Here is a 25,681-nt window from a genome sequence, read left to right as displayed (position 1 = left end):
ACCAATTACTTCAGGTGATTGGGGGGGTTTAATCAGGGTGAATCCCAAAAATAACCAGGGCTTGACACATCTCCACAAGTTAGGGTCAGCACCTTTCATTCCTGGCCATACAGAGACTGGTCTGGTTGTGGAATGGACATCATATTTGGTGAGTAGGCAGTTACTAGTGCTGGTATAATAATGCCCCTGGTCGTGGCTGGTATTTTACTGGCCAGGGAGGTGAAATACTGGCCAAATGGAACCCATAGCAATTGCTTGCACAACATTCAGGGTATGCAAGCTAGAGAGCCCTGTATTTATCACATGCTTATGGCAGGCATTAAGTACAGTGCATCCTGGTGTCCATCTGAGCTGCATAAGAGCTTTTGTCTTATCCTTCTCTGAAGCAGGAGACCTCTGCCAGCACCAGGACAACATGTAAGGCCCATTGTACATTAGGCCCACCCACCTCACTGGGTAAGTGAACAAACAATAAGAGTTGTGATATTTCTGAGAGGACAGCACAAAGGGGGGACATTGCAGGGGGACAGCTGGGGCGATCCAAAGGAAGGGACAGGCACCACTTCCGGGGGACAACTCCCATCCCCTGCAAGGGTGTTAGAGAGAGAAAGAGGGGGCAGCAGAACGAAGACTTCCCTTATCTACATTGTACTAACATGCCAGAGAAAGTTCACCTTGGAGACCTGTTACAGATATGGGTATAGCCCGGCACAACATTTACACCCTTACCCCGGGATTTTCAAGGGCCAGTGAGAGTTCACCAGACACCAAACCAAAACAGTGATATTTGGTCTGTAAGAAATCAGTAAAATTATCTAGGGCCATTGAATATAATATCATCTATCCTATGTTCCTATAAAGAGTTATGGTCATTATATTCTTAATCCAGTCCAAACACTCAGGAGGTCATAAAAAACTCACACAATGTCCTGCTAATGGTGATGCCCCTTCTGCATTCAGTTCTTCTGACTCAGAATTGGATTACTTAGGAGGACCAATTTAGATTGGAAGTTCATCCCGTTTGTTTCCCCTCCAGGACCAGGAATTATTTTTTTGTAACATCTTTTGTGCATATGCTCTACTGTACCTATTATAATATAAAATATACAAAGTATTGTTTCTTCCTTGATTCTCTAAAGCAAACCCTAGCTTGGAAGTGTGTTCCTGTGAGCCTTAGCCCTCTGCATGCTGAATGGGAACGCTAGTCTGTGTGTATGCTAGCTAACCCTTTAGTGGCTGTGGAAGCTAATGAAGGTATCTCTCCTGAGATTGGTGGCAGCAAGTATTTTGTGGGTGTTGGTTGGTGTTGGGGGTGCTGGTGTGCAAGGTGTGAGTTAGTGACCCCTGATGAAGTGCCATAATCGTGACAGCCCTAATAGTGCCTTTTTATTCTACAGCTTGGGCAATGGTAACATGACAGGAAACTGAATTTAAAGGGGAACTAGCACCAAGGAGCAGGGCCATCAGGGGGGTGCTGGGAGAACTTTTGTCCCAGGCCCAATAGCTTCTATACGTTATGGGGGGGCTGGCCTTGCTGCATTTCCTGGATTAGCCAGACCCCCTTGAACGCAGAAGTAGGAGCCGAGTTGCACCGAAGAAGGAGCAGAGTTGGGCCGAAGTAGGAGCTGAGTCATGTTAAACGCCAATTTTTTTATTTATTTATTTTTTTAAACGTGGGGAGGTCCTGGCTGCTGATGTTGTTTTTTTTTTTTAACTTGGGGGGGGGCTGGCAGTTGATTTTTTTTTGGCCACCAAGAGTTTTTTCTACTTGTACCAGTCCCTGGCCACCAATTTCTTCTTTTTTTTTTTAACTTGTAGGGGGGGCCACTCCACCAATTTTTTTTTTTTAGGGGAGCCCAGAAAATGTTGTACGGGACCCCGCAATTCTAATGGTGCTCCTGCCAAGAAGAAAGGAAATGGCATGTGCCAGGTTCCTTGTGTACACCCCAACATAGTGATGTGTGTGTCCTGTAACAGTGAAATCTAACAAGAATTCATATTTGCAACCCAATAAAATATGGGTTGTAGGATTAGTTGCGGTTGTAGATATTCGTGTAACTATAACTGAATGATTGATAGAACTTAATTCATGTATATGTTATTATGAGCAATGGGTCCAGACAAAATGTAGGTTTCCGAAGGGTGTCTTGAACCTAAAAAGATTGAACCCTTATTGCAGTGGTCCCCCGATTGAAGGTCAGAGTGAGATTAGGGGTTAATAAGAATGTGCTATCCTTAATATTTGATATTCCTGAACTATGGCTAAATGACACGCCTGTATTTTCCTATGCCTGATCCCATAGCATGAGTTAAGGGAGGGCTGAACCTTCAAAAGGGAATTTGACTTAAATGTAGGTTTTTAAGGGGAAACTGAACTTAAAAAAAGTAATACTGCAACTCTGCTGTAACTTACTGAAGTTTTCCTCGGAAGTCTTCATGATAGTTTGTTTGCTGCATGACTCCAGGGTAGCGTTTGTCTATTTCAGAATTCAGCAGCAAGTGACTAATACCATATATTTTATTTGACATTACTTAAATCCTTGAGAGCTTTGAAACACTAACGTAAAGCATTTAAGGCTCTAGATGGATTAGTCCAAAACCCAAAAGTGAATGCTGCCTTTCTCGATTATAACAAAATCCTGACATAGATCATTTTTCAAAATGTTTAACCATTTTTTTTCTCTTTTTAACCAAATGACAAAACTTTCACTGCTTCAATTAATAAGAGAATATATTATTTTTATGAGCAAATTGTTTTCACACATATTTTTGCTAAGACAGAGAGTAACATTACTTGTCTGTGTGTGTATTATATATATATATATATATATATATATATATATATATATATATATATACACACACACACACATATGCGCACACAGTTTATACACTATATATAAATATATACACACACACACACACTGTATATATGTATGTATATGCAGATGATACTCAAGTTTACCTCTCCTCTCCAGCCTGCCCTCACTTTTAGCTTAGTCGTTTCATAAACATGTGCAGTTTTTGCATTTATGTCCTCTTTGCCAAAAAATAAATAAAAAATCAGCATGGACAAAACTCAATTGGTCATCTTCCCAGCCTAGCCTGCTTGACATAACTACAGTATCATGTGGAAAACACCTATACAACCCCAGTTTCTCAAGTTTACAAGTCACATTTGACTCTGCCCTCTCATTCATTCCCCACATTCAATCTCTCATGCTGCTTTTACTTTTAAAACATCTCTTACATTTGACCCTCTAAAGGTGGCCATACACGGGCAGATTAAAGCTGCAGATATGTCCTTTAGACCGATTCGTCAGCTTACCTACCCATGTGTGGGGGCTCCCAACGGGTCCTCTCGATCGATATGAGGCCAAAAATCGAAAGATATCGATCAGTCAAGTTTGATTTTTTTTCTACGATCCAGGACCGCATCAGCTACCTGCAACCCCCAGGGACGAACGTTCAGATTCACCGGATATTGACCAGCCGTTAGTGGGCATATCGGGTTAAGATCTGCTCGTTTGGCGGCCTTGCCAAAGGAGTGGATTTTATCGTGTATGGCCACAGACTATCAAAATTCCTATCTATGACTTCATCATATCTCATCTACACCAGGGGTCCTTAAACTTTTTTGGACCGGGGACCGGTGCAAAAAATAATTTTTTTGCAAGGACCGAGGAGTGGGGTCGGCAGCAAGTTTGGATGCACAGGCGCCCAATTTTGGCACGCTAGCGTCAAATGCGGGGTGTGCCGGCATCTAATTCAGCGCGCCTCGGTGGCCCAGTGTGGGAGTGTCCGCAGCCCGGAGGGGAGGGGACCCCTAATCTACACTACAATACACGAGCCAATGATTCTGGGTGCAGGAAGCAGTGCAGAACAGAAGCATAGGGTCAATGGATTCTCAGCCTGTGTTTCATTGCAGGCCAAGCTCCATGTAGCAGTCTGTCCCAAATGAACAAGGAATGTGTGTGTTTGAGTGATAAGTTATCAGTAACAATTCATCCATGTGAACAATGCCTTAAGCAAAGTAGACAGAAGTTTGCACAATGCTGCATCTCAGTCTTAGACAGTTGTCTTTATAAACTACCCCCATGAATAAAAGGAAACAAAATACATGTAAATTCATTGATTCAGAAAAAAAAGTTTATTCAAAGCAATAATGTACATGTTATGCATAACCTCAACAATAAAAAAAATGAAGGACCATTAAACATTGCCACTTGCATATTTCATCATCATAATAATATTGATGATGATAATAATAATAATATTATAAAAAGATTCTCAAATGCATACCATGTTACTTTTTTTCTTCCTGTTTTTTTTTTTAACAAGCATTTTACTAAATGATTACATGTCTCCAGTCAGGTTTCTGTCAGTCAGCTGAGGGTCATGTCATAACTTAGTCTCTGTTCTGTAGAAAGAGCACAATACAGTTATGAACAATAGTTATCTATCACCACTTACAGGTATGGGATCTATTACCCGGAATGCATGGGACCTGAGTGATTTTTCTGTCATTTGGATCTCCATACCTTCAATCTATTTAAACATGAAATAAACCCAGATCAGATTGTTTTGCCACTAATATGAATTCATGCAGCTTAGTTATTAAGTAAAATGTGCTGTTTTTTTTTTATTTTATTTTATAGGTAAAAGTCACGTTTGAGTTATTTGCTTCTAAAGACTTTATGGGAGATGGCCTTCCTGTAATTAAGAGTTTTATGGATATCAGATTTCCGGATAAGAGATTCCATACTGTATTAACATTCACCAAATGCATTAGTCCATATCTATAATATGTGTCAATGTCTTGGTTGCACTTAAATTCCCCCTAGTCCGCTTGAAAAATTTTCCTGTGCCCAAAAAGCTATAATACTCTTATTTTTATTTGGAGGCCCCAGTAGTGTTTGAGATTTCGCACCCATGCTAAAAAAAATGTAAAAAAAAACAAAAAAAAACACACAACATATAGGTTATAGGGTTATTTATCAAAAACCAGAATTTGTCAGATTTTCTTAAATGAAAAAGTACAATCAAAAAAAAAAAAAAAAAAAAACGGATCAGGAAAAACAATAACTTTTTTGGAATTGGTGGAAAAACCCGAAAAAATTAGTTTTCGCGGAAAAAACAGTGTCAAAGCCTGAAAACTCCAAACATTTCATGAAGTTTAAAAAAATCTTCAAATAGTTAATGGGATATCTGGCCTTGACTTTTACATGAATTCGGCAAGTTTTAGATGGCGTGTTTTCGGATTCGGACTTGGAACAGCTTTGGGGCATTATAAATCGAAAAAAACATCTTTTTTTACTGCAACTTTTTTGGATTTTCGGTGTCTTAACAGGCACCGTGAAAAAATCATGCATTAATAAATAACCCCCTTAATGTGTCTCTGGTCTTCTAGTAGTGTCAGTTGTGACAATGCAGTCAGTTTCCACAAAAAGAGTCTGACAAATTCTAATATACTACACATTTTTTACAAGGAAAACACAAAGCTTTAAAAAAAAAAACCAAAAAAAAAAAAAACCTCACATTCTACGAATAGCAGACAAATAGTAGTCACATTGCAAGCACAGCACCTGTGTCTGGCACACTCAGATCTCAGTCTAAACGCACTAGTCATAACTATTGCTGTTCGTGATGCCACAATCTGTCATTTATTCTTTAGAGAGATTCTGGCATGGTTTTTATGGTTTACTTTTTATTTCTAAATAACACTGTTTACATTGCAAATAATCCACTCTACCATTTAAAATGTTATTCTTGAACCAATAACGGTATCTTTTTCTCCCTGTAATATTGGTGTGGAGGCAGCCATCTAAGTACATTGTGTCGATTCTGAGCTTTGAGAAGGAGCCTGTGTGGCACAACAGAAGTGCTTTGAGGCAGCTATTGTTTCTCCCCTTTCCATTGTACTTCATTATGACCCATGTCGTGCAATAGCAAAGCAGGGTTTTTCCTGCTGGCTACTATTCTCATGTCTACCACTTTTAGCAATGCAAATGATTTCGGACTTCATTTTGATCTCTATAATGCACAAATAATATAATATAATGCTATTGTTCACAGAATAGAGTGTACCATTATTTACAAGTGCATACTGTGCTTATATACACCTAAATCCCTTTTACTGTACAAGATAATAGAGGCTAATGGTACATGGGATAGTTTTTCCATAATGTATTTTAGCTGCCAGAGAAATGCCTGAAGCCACCCTAAATTATTGGGAAGCAGTATAGGCAGTTTTGCCTGTTCACCCACTTGCTAAAATTCAAGACAGTAGTAACAGTGCTATTAGCCCATGGGGGCACTATTACTACCCATTATTCAGTTGTTAGCCTGCTGGGGGGAGAAGGGATGGGGGTGATATCACTCCAACTTGAAGTGCAGAAGTAAAGAGTGACTGAAGTTTATCAGAACACAATTCACATGACTGGGGGCACCTGTGATACTGACAGTATGTCTAGCTCCATGTCAGATTGTAAAATTATATATCAAAAGAATCGGTTTCCTTTTTTAAAAAATTAATTTCAGTGCAGAATTCTTCTGAAGCAGCACTTTTTACATATGTGTTTTCAAAAAAAAAAAAAAAAACATGTTTTCCCGCGAAAGTATTCCTTTAAATAGGACCCCCTACTTTAAGACAACTCCATTTGTGTGTGTGTTCAATCTAGTTAAGGACTGCACTATACCTTTGTGCGTTTGTCCCTTGACAAGGTATGGGACACCCACATATTTTAAGAATCTGATTCAACGTATAACAAGTTGTATTAATTAGGTGCACATGACAGGCACTGTACATCTGTTCAGGTTCTGTTTTGATGGAGAGCAAAGCAAGAGTGCACATTTGAATACAAAAATGGCCAATTAATATATTTCCTTTTCCATTTGGGGACTAAAACATACATATCTAGATGACGCTGAGAATCCCAGAATGATTTAAATATATGCTTAAAGATATTGCTAATAAGATAAACGGAGTCCAGTATTCATTTGTGCCAGAAAAGAGCTCAATGTCAAATGAATCAATATGTTACGGACAATTTAAACTTTTTTATGACACCGACTTGTTTTCACATCTAAAAGGGTAGACACTGAGCATTGTTATGGATGGTGGTTACATAAAGGGCACAATGACTGGAGCAGGGGCTTGGGCTGGTGGATCAGGGAAGCTGGATTTGGTTGAAGCAAAGGTATAATTGGGCAGCATGGGAGAATAAAAACAGGGTTGGATTAACCTTCAATATGACCCTGCAGGTCAAGATACTGTTGTTGTTTTTTTTTTTTTTTTTTAAATAATGCTAATGTTTGTAACGGTTTGTTAGTTTGGAACTAATTCCAAGCTCTTCATGTGGTGTGTATTATGGAGAGTCTGTACAGAATATTTGAAGAATATCCTTCATGTAAGATTTGGGATTGGGCCAAATCCCAAAAAAGTTAATTTGGTGCATCCCTAATTGGTACTTTAAAAGAGAAGGTAATGTCCAATTAATGGGGGTGCCAGATGTTAGGGCACCCCCCCAAGGATTGTAATGACTTACCCGATACCCCAACCAGTGCTCCTGTTAGGAGAAAACTGCAATAGCCCAGGGTACTTGCAAGCGATGTTCTTTCTACCTCCTTTCTTTGTGCCGCTTGTGCATGTGCAGTAGAGTTAAAAGATGGCTTTTTTTGCTCTATAGCACGTGCTGGCAGCTGGATTTTGAAGAAAGAAGAATTGCTTGTTTGCAATTACCCTGGGCTGGTGCAGCAGCACTGCACGGGGAATCAGGCAAGTCATTACAATGCTTGGGGAGGTGCCTTAGCATTTGACACCCACCATTGATTGGACCTTTCTTCTCATTTAAATTTTGTAAATAAAATACAGTTATACTTTGTTAGGCTTCAGTTGTTTAAAGGCTTAGCATCTTAGCGTTATCATTTCATTAAATCATCATTTTTCTTAGTCTGTTTTTTGCTGAGTGGCAAAATCAGAAGGTTTGTGCTCCATTCTTTTATACCTGCATTGACTACAGCGAAAAACCAAGTCCAATCAGTTTACAACACTTCAGAAATGCTTCGACCAATTCCAATCAAACCAGTTCTAACCAATTTGCAGTTTGGTTGGTTTGTCATTTCCACAGACATATCCCATTGGTTTAGAAGCACTTGTTTCATAGAAAATCTACTACTGGTTTCCTATTCTCATACTAAGCATGTATTAAAGGGAAACCGTCTTTAATAGACAAAAAAAGGCAGATTCAATCGGGTTGCCATTTTTTTCCCAGGCACCCCCAGCTTTGGCTTGTGCATACAAAGCAGAGTACATTTTCTGATTCTACTCTGCTGAGCACGTGTGTGTCAGTAACCAATAAGCACGTCTTTTCACCTCGATATTCTGTTACTTCTTTTCCTAGGCCAGTATAGATATTCCCTTAAAGGAAGCACCGGCCTGGAGGAAAAAACTGAAACCTCCCTAGCAAATCCACCTTTCTCTGTCATTTTAATACAATCATGAACTCAAACTATAGGGGATACTTAGTTTTTTTCATGACTAATTATATACATTTTATATACCGGCAGTTTTTTTGTGATATAAATTATCAGTGCGCTTTCTCAACCTACTCTACTACAAACAACCTAAACAGGCTGTTAATCAGTAGCGCACTTCAAATCAATGGAATCAGCCAGTTCATTTACTTAGTACAGTGCAGGTAGCACAGTAATAAAAAAACAAAGAGGTGAATAGGTGCAGACCACCATGTAAAGCTGGCGGGAGCATGGCACAGCATGGCCTTGTACTTACCACCTACCCTGTGTGTGGGGGACATTAAGTACAGGGGTGCGTTGAATCCACAACTCTGTATTGCACCCTGTACAAGTGCTCCATAACTGTGTACTAAGGCCATGATTTTGCACCTCTGTGGTCTTACTGATTTTATAAATAACCCCCATGAAAAAGTGCAAGTGTTGTTGCAGCCACAAGCATTAGTTTTGTTGAGAACATCAAACATAAATCATTAAATATATATAAATGTAAGGAGAAATTTGTATTTGGAGAGAATAATTAAACATTTACTACAGGTTAGTACATTACTTATAATAGCCAAAGTAGCCTTTATCCAGACTGTAGGGTCCTGTAAGTCATTTTGTTTTAGCTTTGTGGCACAAATCACTTACCTGATATAAACAAATTCAGTAGGTTCTCTGTCTCTTGTTGGACTCATCTCTGGGAGAATCTGCCTGCATCACTTTGAGCTTTACACCATTTACCATCTTCCCATGTAAAACTGCAATAGCTTCATTGGCACTGGAGACATCCGCATATCTGGCATAGCCAACGTTTTTCCCCGGTACAATATAAACTTCAATAAGATTTCCGAAGCGACTTGGGTAATAACAGAAAGACAACCCATTACTTTATGATTCAGAGAATGTGTCTAAAGAAACAGACTGAGCAGAAATGCATGTCCCTAGGTGTGGAATATTGCTTGTCAGAAGCATTCTCTATAGACATAGAAAAAAAATACAATCTGCAGTGCTGGGGATCATTAAAAAATGTCATTAATACCAATAACAAAAGCCTGTAAATACTTATTAGGTGTAAAGACCTTACCAGAAAGCATCTTCCATTATATCCAAGGATAATGGGTGTGGGTTGAACACAATAAACAGTCTCTCCTTTGACTGTGCATCACTTGGAGCTTTCTTTTTGATTGATGGAAGAGCTGCATCTGTCTGGAGCTGAGACGTAACTGGGGAGCCATATGCTCGTTCATAAGGCTGCAGACAGACATATACATCTTTAATAACTTAAGTAACCCACTGTTTAACTAAAGAGAATACCTTCTGTCACAAAGGTGAGCAGGCAAATACCCTTTACTCATAAGAGATCATTTTGAACTATACAAATATAACTTAATCATGTTATAAAATGCAAAACAAAAATGACTGGAATGTGACCTTAATCAGGAGTAGAGACATTTTGTTTATCCCTTTCTGTTTTCTTTTCCTGACTCCTGAAACAATGTACAGGTATGGGATCCGTTATCCGGAAACCCAGTATCCAGAAAGCTCCAAATTACAGAAAGGTCGTCTCCCAGAATCCATTATAATCAAATAATCCAAATTTTTATCTGTAATAACAAAACAATACCTTGTACTTAATCCGAACTAAGATTTAACTAATCATTATTGGAAGAAGCAAAACCAGGTTATTGGGTTTATTTAATGTTTATACGATTTTATTTATTTAATGTTTATACGATAACGGAAAGATCTGTTATCCGGAAAACCCCTGGTTCCGAGCATTCTGGAAAACAGGTCCCATACATGTACTATCAGCTGACTTCTAAATATAAAATGAATGCTTTTAATGGGAATCGGATTAGATTAATCATTTAATAATTGCATGTCCCTTCAATTTCTATGCAACTCCACAGAGATGAAGGTGGAAAAGACAGTGCGACTGTGGTGGGCAGAAACCAGACAAACTTTTTCCCCTCCAAAATTTTTGACAATAGTTTCATCTTTAATCCAATTACCAGGACTTTTTGCAGGATTCAGCCAGTCAGTTGCAAGTTTTGGGGAGTTTCCTTATATGGGAGTATGCAGTTTGAGGTTTTAATTGGGCTCAGTATTGAATTAAATCTTTTCAGAAGGATTTGGCTGAATCCAAAAAAATAATAGATTTGCTGCATCCACAGTATTCGGCAAGATATTCAACATACCAAATTCTGGCACTGCCACCAATCTACTCGGATACACAGATTAAATGTACGTCTGTTTTAAAATGACAGTCCTCGCAAGTATGAAATGTTGAGACAGCCTTGCTAGATATACCCCTAAGATGTCAAATAGCTTGGTGTATACTCAGCATAAACTACTGCATGTTAGATCTTTTGAAGAGGAGCCGAGTGGTTTGAATTATTTGGGGGGTCCTAACAATTAATATATAAAAATATGTAAAGCAGAACTAACCCCACAATCCGTTTTTACCCCCCAGTGCACAGTTAGCCGCCTCCTCATCAAACCAGCGGTCACAAGTTAATTATTTCCCCACAACTTCTCCGAAACCGATTAAATTGAATTACTCGTAGGGATCCTAACAATTAATATATGAAAATATGTAAAGCGGAACTAACCCCATCATCAGTTTTTATGCCCCAGTGCACAGTTAGCCCCCCTCATCAAACCAGTGGCCACAAGTTAATTATTCACCATATGTTCTCCCAAACTGCAGAGCTTTGCAGTGGAATTGGCACACTGGAAGTAGCAGTGGTCCGGGTCCAGTGCCTATACCATTGCTTGCTGATCACCATGCACTTAATGACACTATGGATCTATTTATCATGCTGTGTAAAAAGTGGAGTGAAACTTTACCAGTGAAGTTGCCCATAGCAACCTATCAGAAATGAGTTTAAAGGAGAAGGATATATCCATTGTCACAGAGTTGCTGTAACTCGAGACTCATACTGCAGCTTTATGACCCTAAACGCTGAAAAAAAGTTAAATTAGGGTTTAGAGTTTGCCATGACCTTTCAACGTTTAGGTTACTGTCGCATTCTGTGGAAAGAAGGATGAGTGGTTCAGTAGCCGATTCCTGCGTCAAAGATACATGGCTGGCCTTTTGCAAAGCAGAGATGTTATTAGCCGTCTAGCAGCAGCCTTGTTTATTGCATTTCACAGAGTGATACTGTCAAATGCCTCCATGTTTTAAAGGTCATTTAGCCTGTTTAGCCTTTTTCTCTTTTTAATAACTTCCCAAAGCATGAAACTACTTTAAGCCAGGAGAAAAACACAACATGTGTTACAAAGACAAGGAGAATGCCTACATTTAGCAAACTGGAATAATATTTTTACTCCCACTCTGCATGTGGCATATAGGGCAAAGGAATTCATCTTTACCGTGAGGCTGGCATCCTGGCTAGCATCCATACCAGCACCATATGGATAAGCTCTTCCCATTAACTGTAGGACAAGACAAAATGAATGAACCAAACCAACAAGAATAAACAACAAGCTGAATGTATGAACACAGTATAATAAAGAGATGAATGTCATTCATTTGTAGTTGCTGTTCCTATTGCAACTCATTCAGAATGATTCTGTTATGAAGGTTTTAATGCCAGCAGTTTGGTCAAATATAATGTTTAAAGGTGTTGTCCAAACGCGATTCAACTTTATAATAAAATATATTAATGGCTTTCTCTACACTAAAAGAAGCATTTTTGCAATGTATATTATATACCGAAAATAAAGGGTTCTCCAGTTAACCGCAATAAACTTTTCTGTAGATTGTTCCAACACACAAGCATCAATAATCATGTGACAAACGATAGCACCAATTATTACTGATGACACCATGATAAGGTTCTATTTTACAAGTTATTCGTTGATATATTCATACCCTAAATACCCTAATTCCTTTATACAGGTAGGGGAGCGGTTATCTACAGTAGAATGCTTGTGACCTGGGGCTTTCCGGATAATGGATAGTCCCTAAGTCTACTAGAAAATCATGTAAATGTTAAATAAACCCAATAGACTGCTTCTGCTTCCAATAAGGATTAATTATATTTTAGTTGGGATCAAGTACAAGCTACTGTTTTATTATTATAGAGAAAAAAGGAAATCATTTTTAAAAATTTGGATTATTCGGTCTATGGGAGACGGCCTTTTAGTAATTTCTAGATAACGGGTTTTCAGATAACGGATCACAAACCTGTACTGGCATTAAAAGTTGGCCGCTCCCATGTGATCATGCTCCCACAGTGCATCAGGTGTGTTGTGGCATTATGGAACCATATCAGAGACAATCCTAGTGACAACTAAGCTAATCCGATTCCCTACAGGTTATGAAAAGCAAAACATGTGCAGGGTCTCCCTGAGAGACCCTATATCCCAATACTAGTTATTAACAATATAGAGACATATGAAGAACAAAAATAAAATAACCTTCTGCTATTTTTGTCGTTGCCCCAAGGATAAAGTAAATAGATGGCAGTGATACAATAACATAATATAAAGTGGCATATTGCATATGAACTCCAGTCTATGGGCAAAACACATCAATTAAACCAGCTCACTGATAGCAAAAAAAACATTTAATACAAATTAGTAAGAATGGCCTGCGTTCAGTGATTACATATGCCTCAATAAGTAGAGCCTGTTCAGAAAGCATGGGCTTCATTTGTTCCCACTTTCCCCAGTGGTAGAGCTCATGAGGGATTAAATGTGGGGGGATGCAGGAACAAATGCAGGCATACTGATTGCTAGGGATGCACCGAATCCAGGATTCAGCCAGGATTCTGCCTTTTTCAGCAGGATTAGGATTCGGCTGAATCCTTCTGCCAGGCAAAACTGAATCAGAATCCCGGCAGGAGGAAAACCGTGTTACTTTTTGCCACAAAACAAGAAAGTAAAAAAAGTTTTCCCCCTCCCACCCCTATTTGCATATACAAATTAGGATTCTGATTCGGTTCAGTATTTGCCCAGAATCTTTCGCAAAGGATTCAGCCGAATCCAAAATAGTGGATTCGGTGCATCCCTACTGATTGCATCTTAAATATCCATTTTACTAATTTGTAAAACTCTAAAATTAGTTTTTTTGCTATTAGTCAGCTGGTTAGAATAATAGGGAAAATATGCCCCTATTGTATAATAAAGTAACAGAGGCATTTCAAGACTCTATAAAGGCACCAAACTGAAGGCTGAGTTCTATTATATGGAAGTTTAAATTAGTCATGTAAAAGGACATATCACAAGACACTGAGTAATGAGCACTTGTTATAAAGATATATTTTACAGGATATTCATGGTTCTTGTGTACAATATAAAATTACTAGCAGACAAGCCATAGATATAGAAATATGTGAAGTAGTAATTGTTTTTTGGGCCCATACCCTATACTGTTTGCATCTAACATTCCATTCCACTATAACCCTGTCATACTTAACTAGTAGGGACATTATATCATAACATTATCTATTTGTATAAATGTATAACTTATTGTATATTGTATAACTATAAAGTGCTACTAGGGTATGCAGTGCTGTAGTGTAGGAAAATACATAGTGGGAAGGCAAAAATTGCAACAAATACATCGAAATATACAAAGGTTAAGTGCCATGTGGTAAGAGAAATCATAAGAAAGAAGTAACTGCTCCATACAGGTTGCAATCTAAGTGTTAAAATAGTTAATATGGAAGATCATTTCAGAAGTATTATGAGAGATTATGGGCCAAAATACTGTGCATCGATAGATAGATTTAAGTGAATTATCTAGAGTGGTGAAAGACTTCCTACATATCTCCGGCAGCCCACAGAGCATAAAGGGACACTGTCATAGTACATGTTACTAGTAGATAACCTTTTCAACTAAATATCAGTTAGGCAGATAAACCTTTCAACTAAATGTCGGTTAAACTCACTACAAAGATTTTGTACCAGTAGTAAAAAGTCAGCTTATATCTTGCTTTTGGTCAATAAAAATGCCTTGATTATGGTTCCTCTACCCCCACCTCCAGGGTGGTAAGTGCTCAACTGAAAAAAAAATTCGGACTTCATTATTTGCAAAGGTGCATTTCCAATGGCATTCCACATTCAAGTCTAAGGTGCACAGGTCTTTTCTGTGGGGGAAAAAGATCCCACACGATATGTCCACATGGACTTCCAAGAGGCTTGTATAACTTTACCGTTTGGTGTAAAGAACAAAAAAGGGCCATCTACAGGTTATTGCCAATTATATTGCTTCCCTCCCTAACTGAAGTTCTTTTGCTCAGAAGAGTGTTATATAACTCCTATATGAGAAACAAAGAATGCAGAGATCACCAACATTGTTCATGGCTGCCATCTCGATTTCTGGAAGTCATACAGCCAGGATTGGAGAACTGAACCTTTAGCCTCTTAAACTGTGGATGGTGTGGCCAGGCCCGGATTTGTGGAAAGACCACCAAGGCCTGGGCCTAGGGCGGCAGAGTTTTAGGGGGGGTGGCATGCCGTCCAACCACATCCACATTGGTTTAGAAACACTGGGGATGAGTGGGAAATAAAATCGTTTTTTAAAATTTCCTGTCTGCCAATCCCAAGTGCTCCAGACCAGATGATGAAAATGTGCATATGTGCATCAAAAAAGGGGATGGGACAGAACAACAAATGGCAGCAGGCCTAGGGGCCCACACTATGTAAATCCGGCTATGGGTGGGGCAGTATCATGTAGGATATTTTCAAACATTATATGATTCAGTTTGGAAGGGGAAACAATGGGCTGGCCATGGTACAAGAGCACACACACAGTTATGTGGCATGGAACACTGTGTATACTCCATGCTCAGGGTACGGTGGGAAGGCTATGGAGTGAGGTGGATGTCACACAGATCTATAGGCACAGTGCAGACTAAAAAAAAAAAAGCATTAATGGCAACACACACAGTTATTTGGGCCAATTTCTTATTTAAGTTTGGACTTCACTTGTGCTTTAAGAAATAACCAGATCTGCACATATAAGACACATAGGGGAGAATTTACTAAAACTCGACTTTTTCAAAGTATAATTTAAAAAAATTCGACCAAACTCCCAAACCCGAGTTCCCTTAATTAACCATTAAAACTTCTTGAAAAAAAATAGACGCAAGAAAAAAATCACGTAAAACTTGTACGTCAATTTGAATCATACAACTTTTTTAGAATTGCCGCCCTGAAAACTCTGCTTTATCAAATTGCCGCCGCAACAACTGTAATTTATTGGACTATCGAATGAAACCCAGCACAAACAGCCCGAAACTATTGAGAATCCCGAAGGTAAAAAACATGTTACAATTGTTAAAGGGACCATCTGCCATTGGTTTCACATTCAGATTTTTAGCAGCTACAGAGTATAACAAATCTTGATACATTTGAGGTTTCTTTCCTCTAAAAATTCTTTCTAAAGGGGAACATTTTTCCCCTTTTAAAGAAGCAGTTCAGTGTAAAAATAAAAACTGGATCAATAGATAGGCTGTGCAAAATAAAAAATGTTTCTAATATAGTAGCCAAAAATATAATCTATAAAGGCTGGAGTGTCTGGATGTCCAACAGAACAGAACTTCCTGCTTTTCAGCTCTCTAACTCTGAGTTAGTCAGCGACTTAAAGGGGGGGCCACATGGGACATAATTGTTCAGTTTGCAAAACAGTTATGATCCATGTGCCCCCCCCCCCCCAAGTCTCTGATTGATTACTGCCTGGTAACCAATCAGCGGAAACAAAGAGCTGCAAAGCAGGAAGTAGTGTTATTATGTTAGACATCCAGTCACTCCAGCCCTTATAGGTTACATTTTTGGCTAACTGTATTAAAAACATTTTTTATTATGCACAGCCTATCCATTTACCAAGTTTTTATACTGAACAATTCCTTTAAAAACTCGACCAGAAAAATTTGAGGTTTGATAAATAGGCCCCTGGAAAACACTGTCCTTTTCTTAGACAAACATTTAACCATAACTAAATAAATAAGATGAAAAAAGTGAAAGTGATATTATACACACCGGTGCTGAAGGATAATGCTGTGAAGAGCCCCATACGAGTGAACTGACCTGTGCAGCCACCATCTGTGATGCCATTTTTCGAAGAAGTCTGTACATTGCGAAAGTAAATTTCCTTATGAACACTATATAAGAAGTAGGTAATCAGGAAATCCAATAATAAAAAATATAAACCAGCACTTAAACTGAATGTGACATCTGTTACTGCCCATGCAGCATTCCTTCAATGGAATACTTCCACTAGCAAAAAAATGCTTGATACCAACCCCCAAGTCTTCCTGTCACTGACATAAATCGAGACCACTTGTCCCTTTTATACCATAAATTCTAGGGATGCACCGAATCCACTATTTTGGATTCGGCCGAACCCCCGAATCCTTCGAGAAAGATTCGGCCGAATACCGAACCGGATACTAATTTGCATATGAAAATTAGGGGTGGGAAGGAGAAAACATTTTTTACTTCCTTGTTTTGTGACAAAAAGTCATATATCCCTCTCCGTCCCTAATGTGCATATGCAAATTAGGATTCGGTTCGGCCAGGCAGAAGGATTCGGCCAAATCCGAATCCTGCTGAAAAAGGCCGAATCCTGGATTCGGTGCATCCCTAATAAATTCACAGATGGAAAAACCTGTACAATTTCAACTATCAAATTTAATTGCTTATAAAAGGCATACAAACAATGGCACTACGTTTAAGACTGTCTGATTACAAAAGAAACATCCTGGCTTGCTGAGGAATCTAGAACAGTGTGGTTAAATGGGAAAATCATGTAATGTAGTAGCCAAACCCAGTTATACAGTCCTTAAAAGGGTGGTTCACCTTTGAGATAACTTTTAGTATGATGCAGAGAGGGATATTCTGAGACAATTTGCAATTGGTTTTCATTTTATTATTATTATTATTTGTGGTTTTCGAGTTATTTAGCTTTCTATTTAGCAGCTTTTCAGTTTGCACTTTAAGCATTCTGGTTGCTATGGCCCAAATTCCCCTAGCAACCATGCATTGATTTGAATAAGAGATAGAAATAGGAGTAAGAGAGGGCCTGAATAGAAAGAGGAGTAATAAAAAGTAGCAATAACAATATATTTGTAGCCTTTCAGAGCATTTGTTTTTTTAGATGGGGTCAGCGACACCCATTTGGAAGAAGAAAAAGGCAAATAGTTATAAAACTATCAGAAATAAATAATTAAAACCAATGGAAAAGTTGCTTAGAATTAGCCATTCTATAACATACTAAAAGTTAGGTCAAAGGTGAACCACGCCTGTAAGCAGATTGGCTGATTTAAAAATGTAAAAACAGTCCATATTTGGACCTAGTTGGACAGCCCTAATCTACCGAATGAAGATGAAGGAACATTTACAACTTAATGTATAGATTCAGTACTGAAAAAAACCCCATTGTACTTACTCAGATCCATCTCCACCATCATTTAAGTAAGTGACCCCAAGACGATTTCCAGGTGGATACTCAAACCCATGCAGCTTGTACTTGGCATATATAGCGGATGAGATGTTCTGATATTGCACAATCGCATGCCCTAGCAAAAACATTACACACAGTTAAAACAGGCAGGATATTTTTATGCAAAACATTTTTTCTATTTATTGGCTCCAAAGCCCCATTCACCACACATTATAAAATGTTCGAAGAAAATTAAAAACGGGCATTCAAGCTTTACAAACGACAATTTGGCATGCACCAAACCCCAGATATTGTCAAATCTGATGATTCTTCTTCAGCAGTACTTGGTGAAATCTCAGCGATTGGCTTGAAATGAATATAAACCCTTAAAACCAAGTGACTTTAGGTCACGCAATTAAGGAAACAAACATTTTTATACACACTACACATGCAGATTTACTTATTTATATTAGGGTCTGACATTGGTTTAAGATGATTTCAAATTCTTAGTGAAAGATTCAGAATTAGTCCAAATCTCAAAAAAGTGGATTTGATGCATCCCTACAAACAACGCAGCTTTTCACAACAGTAATGATCACAATAAGAACTTAATTAACTTATTACCAAAGCTATTATAAGGATCTCGCTGGACCTCACAATATTCAAGACCAGGAATCAGATCAAATAAGTTGTGCACTTGTTCCTGAATCATCGGAAGTCTTGAAACAACTATTAGTCGCTTGGATATGGTCTCCTGTGTCCTGGCATCTGTATTTTTGTCATACGATGAATAATCATATTCTTTTATGCAAAAAAAAAAAATTTAAAATGTTTATTTTTTATTTTACAACTTTTAAGGTAATATCAAAAGGTTCCTTTTAAAGTATCCTATCAACCCTGGTGTATTGTAGCTCGGCAGGAAAGGGAGTCTCTTTAAATCACCTATCCACTCTAAATTAAAAGAGACAATTTCATGTAGGCCATGATAATCACTAACATGAACCTCCACAGGGCACTTTCACTTTGGAGCATTTTGTCCACTTCCTACGTAAAATACAAAACTATTTGGTGGCAGTAAATCCAAACTATCATTCACATTATAAATAAACTACTTAATACTTAACTTTCGTAGCTAAACTATGAGTTTTCACACTTGGACTTAATTGAAAATACATGGTATCAGTCATCGTCAGTCTTTCAATTATGGGCATAACCATTTCTGTTATTTCTGTTGACCTCAGTAAAATAAAAATTGTTACTTGAGAGACTGGGGAGTGAGAAATTCATCTCTAATGCTATATCCCTCCCCCTTTCTAATCAGGCTCCAAAACTGTAATTGTATAACTATATATTTCAGATTCCTCCAATTAACACCCTTACAGGTTATCAAAATGAGAATACTGACCATAAGAAAACACAGTGGCAGCAGCAGTGTGGTCATGCTGTATCATTGTTTCTTGCCTTGCGCTGTTGTGGTAGTCATTCTCTGCTCCACCGCCACCACTTCCACCTCCACCTTTGTTCTTAGGCTCAGCCAAGATTGCCTTAAAGCCTATAAAACACCCGCTATTAGTGACAGAATTTTGTGTAGTATATTTTGGCTAAAAATACATGGCTCCTTTCTAATTACATGACTAAAAGTATTCTAGCAGAAATAATATTCTAAAATTAAGTTAAGGCAGATGGTTGCATGATGTTTTTACAAAGTTTAGGTAAACATGACATGTCTTTATAAAGTTAATACATAAAGTAACACTTACTTCTGTCACAGTTTTCTATAGCCAAAGCAGCCTGAGAGGGCTTGAGGAATCTCACATATGCCAAACCCTTACTTTCACCGGTATTCTTATTTTTAATTATTGAGCAATACTCGATTTGTCCATATTCCTAAAGATCAATTGAAAACAGTATAAAGCACTCAATAAACATCCATTATTAACATCAAATATATCACTATCTATAAATAGCTATTTGTGGTTGGGGGCAAAGGAAAATGATTACATTTAGGAAATATAACACATACATAATACATGTTGGTCATGGCCCCACAAAACCAATGATTATAATTTGAGAACAATTCAACGGTAAATGTCAACTTTTGTTTAAGATTTTGGGTTAAAACTGATCTTAAATCTTACTCAATAAGGAACTCGCCTTCTCAAGGAGGTGCTTTTTTTTTCCGCCAAAATGTTAATTTAATTACACAAAACTGGATGAACTTTGAACCTTCTACTTTCCTCACTTAACAGCAGACAGTGCTGGGAGTTTGCAGGGCTGAATAATTAATATATACCAAGAGAGGTGTCCCTACCACGTACATAAAGATCCTAACACCATTATAGAGGTTCCAAGAAATAGATATTTTCACTCGTTTGATCCTATATATTATATAGCTTGATTGCGGTTGATAGCCGCTGACCCTTGGTAACAGTTGGCTCGGGTGCACCTGCCCCGAACCCTGCTCTTATTCATATATTTCAGCACAATCTTCCGCACGTTATTCTCAACGTTTATTCTTGCACATAAATAAATACAAGGATCGGCTTACCCTCTCCACAGGGTGACCCGGGTGCTGCCGCCCTGAGTCTGTCGCTAAGGAAGTCGTTTTCACAATGCACATAAAAGACGTTGCAGCGCACTCCTGGGTCGAATGATCGCTCAGGTTCGTATTCGATTAAAAGATCAGCCTTTATTAGTTACATCAGTTAAAAAGAAATGTTAGCTCATGGTCGGACACGTTTCGTAACTATGAACTTCATCAGATGATGTTACGAAACACGTCAGACCATGAGCTAACATTTCTTTTTAACTGATGTAACTAATAAAGGCTGATCTTTTAACCGAATACGAACCTGAGCGATCATTTGACCCAGGAGTGCGCTGCAATGTCTTGAATGTGCGAGGTGTCCCTACCAAATTTCATAAAACTATGGACCAGTATATATCCCTTACAGGTGTATAATAACACAGAATTAAAATACAAAGTTGAAATGCTTTTTTTATTATTTGCGGCTGCTATTCTAGTGTGATTTTTTATGTATAATTCTGTGCACTGCATCTTCAACCAATGACATCTAGCTCTTTGTACTGCAACCAGTTAACTACGGACTATGTATATATACTGTGATGTATTTTGTGTACTCTGTAAAAACTACCTGAAAAAAAAAACATGTTACATACAACGTTCCAGTAACAATCAAACTGTTTATATGCATTCAGATTATTTGCACTGTTCATGCTGACAAAAGCATGCAATTAGATTAGTGTTCTGTCATTTATACAAACCACCAGCAAGTTTATCAATGTATTAAAACGATGTATGATACAACGTCTGTAGATGGGTGCTACATAGCAGCTTTCAATGCCACTAAAACCTTGTCCGAGAGGACATTTTAGCTTTTATATTAGATCAATGATTAAAATTAATAAATTAATCTGAACAGGTTTCTTGTTATTGCTCCTTTGCAGATGGTTGTTGAAGATATACATGTTAGGTAAGGTGTCAGTAGTCTATTCAGCAGAAATACGGTGAGAATGAATGATTACATACCTTAAATTTTTGCTTTACATCTTCTTCTGTGTATGACTTTGGAATCATTACAAAAATTCTTGTTAGCTCTTCATCCTCAACATCCCTGTGATTTGAAGAACCTCTTGACTGTGCAATGAACACCTAAAATGATTTGTCCATTGAATTATCCTGGACACACAATCTACACCAGATATCATGTATAATAATAACAACAACGCGTGCTAAATAAATGTATTTCTGTGTGCCAAGAATCTCTCTGTGGCTGGTTTATAAATATGTGTAATAACAGTCCTCACTGACATTTTATACATGTGAATAATAGAACTCTGCCCAATATGTCTACAGTTATGAGATGTAATTGTATGAACTTAAAACATTAGGGTCAGGTATAGTTGGCAGCAAATATTGTGTGCCATGGAGGCCAGAAATAATGTGAATAACAAGGCACATCAGTAGGTGGATGAGGCTGTTGACTTAATTTGAAAAGTAAGGGATTGCAGGGATCCTTTTATTTAATAGCTGCTACAGGGCAGGCAATGTATACATTTCTAAAACCTGCACTTAGTACTCCTGCCAAACAAAAATATAGCAATAGCAATGACAGTTTCAGCAATGGCAAAGTTCCTTGCATATGTATTGTTTGTGTGGAACTTAAAGGAATTGTTCAGTGTGAAAATAAAAACTGGGTAAATAGATAGGCTGTGCAAAATAAAAAATGTTTCGAATATACTTAGTTAGCCAAAAATGTAATGTATAAAGGCTGGCGTGATTTTATGTATAACAAGTCAGTCAGAGCACTACTTCCTGCTTTTCAGCTCTCTTGGTTTACACAGACTGGTTACCCTGGTTACTAGACAGTAACCAATCAGAGACTTGAGGGGGGGCCACATGGGTCATTTCTGTTGCTTTTGAATCTGAGCTGAATGCTGAGAATCAAGTACAAACTCACTGAACAGAAATGTACCATGTGGCCCCCCTTCAAGTCGCTGACTAACTCAGAGTTATAGAGCTGAAAAGCAGGAAGTTGGATTCTGGCTGTTTTATTAGACATCTGTTCACTGCAGTCTTTATACATTACATTTTTGGCTAACTAACTATATTAGAAACATTTTTTATTTTGCACAGCCTATTTATTTACCCAGTTTTTATTTTCACACTGAACTATTCCTTTAAGTCTGCAAAACCTATAGTTGCCATTTAATACACATTTGTGGCACCACCTACACTAGGACAGTGGTCCCGGGCACCCTTAAAGGGGTGGGTCAAGTTAACTTTTAATATGTTATAGAATGGCCAATTCTGAGCATTTTTTCGATTGGTGTTTCTTTATTATTTGCCGCCTTCTTCTGACTCTTTCCAGCTTTCAAACGGGGGTCACTGACCTCATCTAAAAAAACAAATGCTCTGTAAGGCTATAACTGTATTACTACTGCTACTTTTTTATTACTGATCTTTCTATTCAGGCCCTCCCCTATTCATATTCCAGTCCCTTATTCAAACCAGCGCATGGGTAATTTGGACCCTTGCAAAACAGATTGCTAAAATTGCAAACTGGGGAGCTGCTGAATAAAAAGCTAAATAACTCAAAAACCACAAAAAATGAAAAGCAATTGCAAATTGACTCAGAATATCACTCTCTAGATCATATGCAAAGTTAATTTAAAGGCGAACATTAACCCAGTAACTGATAACTTATGTTATATATGAGAAATCTCTGGTGTATCAGTCATTGAGCCACAGGTGAAGTATCTAGGACAGGGATCCCCAACCTTTTGAACCTGTGAGCAACATTCAGATGTAAAAGGAGTTGGGGAGCAACACTAGCATGAAAAATGTTCTTGGGGTGCCAAATAAGTGCTGTGATTGGCCATTTGGTAGCCCCTATGTGGATTGTCAACCTACATTGAGGCCCTGTTTGGTAGTGCACCTAATGTACCTGGTATTTATAAAACCGAAACTTGCCCCCAAGCCTGAAATTCAAAAATAATCCTCTACTTTGAGGCCATTGGGAGCAACATCCAAGGGTTTGGAGAGCAACATGTTGCTCATGAGCTACTGGTTGGGGACCACTGATCTAGGATATAGCTAATAAGGGTTCAGTCAATATCTCACACTTGCTGAACTTTGAGCTGGGTTTTTTAAAATATCTTGGTTATTATCCCGCCCCAACTGCCCTAGAAGGTAAGTCCCTTGACTTGGTAAGTCGCCAGCCGTCCCAGGTGGGAAAAACCCCAAAGTGTGAGTCGCAATGACCTAAGAAACCCCCACGTTTGCCTCTAAAGCTCTCACCTTGATGGGTTTGGTGCTCTCACTGAGACACCGGCCGTGCATCTCTTCCATTGCCCTACAAGCCTGCGAAGACTTGGCATATTTGACAAACGCGATCCCTTTAGACTCCTTTGTTTGCTTGTCTTTTACCACCCAGATGTCCTGGATATCGCCGAAATCGGAGAACCTTTCCCTGATCAAATCCTCTGTGGCATATTTGCTAACCACTAAGAATACCCGGCTGTTCGGTGGGTCCTCCAAGTTACCCGCCGAGGGACGGAACCCGCTGCTGTCCTCCATGTCTAATATCGATTACGAGACAAGTAAGAGCAGAAAACAATTGGATTCACCAGGCTCTGTTTACTGACACAGCTTCCGGCTACGTCACAGGCCGAACGACGCTCAGTCATAGAGTCTGTTGGCTGTTAGTAGCGCTCCCTGCAGGCTGGAGGAGCAACACGCAGCGCCATCTCCGGGTGGAAAAAATATATTACCTTTAATAGCACTGAAATATGACATAAGAATTTATTTGCTCATATGTGCGCTCATGTTGCATCGCCTGCGGATGTAGCGTGATGTGATTACCAAACGTGTTTGGGACTGATTTATTAAAAAATTCCCCCAAAATCCAACTAGTCCTGCCCATCTGTTAGACTTTCTGCCCAATGAATTCTCAGTTCTGGCTGTGCAGGGGAGCTGGCAGTGTTCTCAGGACAGGAACCAATCAGCAGCTAGGCTGACCTGATAGGGAACTGAAGCCTGTATTTATTTGTGTGACTGCAGGGCTGTGATTGGCTGTCCCCGTCCTAATGTGCTTCTGGGAGGGGCCTTTTGGAAATGTCCACCCTTTATTTAAAACAGAGGAGTGACCATAGGGAGCTCCAATAATTTTTAATAAATACATTTTAAAAGATATTATTAATTTTTAGCCTCAGTTAAAACCAATACTATGCATTATTTATTATTGCCTACAAAAAATGAGGGTTTTTCCCTATTAATAACATTGAGATCAACCATCATTTTTACCGGCCAGGTGGCAACCTTATCTCCAGAGCGGCTTCTTCTGCATCAAGGCCAGGCCCCACTATATATATATATATATATATATATATATTTATATGCTCTTGCATTTCTAGCTATTCATAGTAAATGGTCTTTCTTAGTTACAGGTGAATAATATTCATAAAAAAAGGTTTAAATAATAAAAGCTGTAATAAACGCTCTCCTCAAAAAACAATTACAACAATAAAATACATATATATTCATTCATTCATTCAGTCCTATTTTCCATACAGAAGATGGCAGAATTGTTAGCCCTGATTGCATAGCCTATCATAGGAGTCAAGAACTCACTCATAGACATTGATTCAGGTGCATACTGGCTGGAATAGCTTCTCTCCCTAAGGTTCCTGAAACTCTGCCCTGGGCTCCAGCAGCCAGTTCCTTCCCTAGGAGTTTCCAGAGAGGCACAATAATCACCAGCACACCTTTAAAACTTGTGTTTCGTCTGGTGCTCGGTGTCAACTGAGGGATTGGCACTCTCCAATCCATGACAAATAGAATGAAAACTGGCTCAGCAAGGCTATTAGGCATAAATCCTGCATGGATATTAGATGCAAGCAATATAACATTTGACATGTCTTATGAAGGGGCTTGTCCTGAAACATTACATCGCTTCCATCCAATAAACATGTAGAGCCGAACGGTCATGGGCAATTAAAAATGGTAATGTACATATATTTTGGAAAAGAGCATACTTATGGCCTACTATTTTTAGAGAATCAAAACTCCACGAGATTTGAAATCCGTGATGTACGAGCTCCCCCACATCGTTAGAGATGTCTCCAATAAATTGCTGGAAACCTATATACCATCATATAATTTATCATATTGTATAACTAATCTTAGACTCCTAATTGTGATATCATATGGTCCATTTGCCAATTATTCAAGATGATGTATACATATTA

At 38.5% G+C, this 25,681-nt stretch overlaps 1 protein-coding gene across 3 annotated transcripts; it reads right to left on the bottom strand.

Moving 5' to 3' along the window:
- Nucleotides 1–4,135: 4,135 nt before the first annotated feature.
- rbm45.S (RNA binding motif protein 45 S homeolog) lies at nt 4,136–24,108 on the bottom strand. Of its 3 annotated transcripts, XM_018237220.2 has the most exons (11): nt 23,733–24,108; nt 21,462–21,584; nt 19,672–19,798; nt 19,317–19,463; nt 18,536–18,712; nt 17,918–18,047; nt 16,510–16,597; nt 11,893–11,955; nt 9,602–9,768; nt 9,166–9,373; nt 4,136–4,420 (listed from the first exon to the last, which is right to left on the bottom strand). In XM_018237220.2, the coding sequence occupies exons 1-10, from the start codon at nt 24,009–24,011 to the stop codon at nt 9,181–9,183; spliced, it is 1,494 nt and encodes a 497-aa protein (XP_018092709.1). In that variant the 5' UTR covers nt 24,012–24,108; the 3' UTR covers nt 4,136–4,420; nt 9,166–9,180.
- Nucleotides 24,109–25,681: the final 1,573 nt, after the last annotated feature.

Source organism: Xenopus laevis, chromosome 9_10S, assembly GCF_017654675.1.
Source record: "Xenopus laevis strain J_2021 chromosome 9_10S, Xenopus_laevis_v10.1, whole genome shotgun sequence".
NCBI lineage: Eukaryota > Metazoa > Chordata > Amphibia > Anura > Pipidae > Xenopus > Xenopus laevis.
Note: the sequence above shows the minus strand (reverse complement) of the source record. Positions and strands in the feature narration are given on the sequence as shown.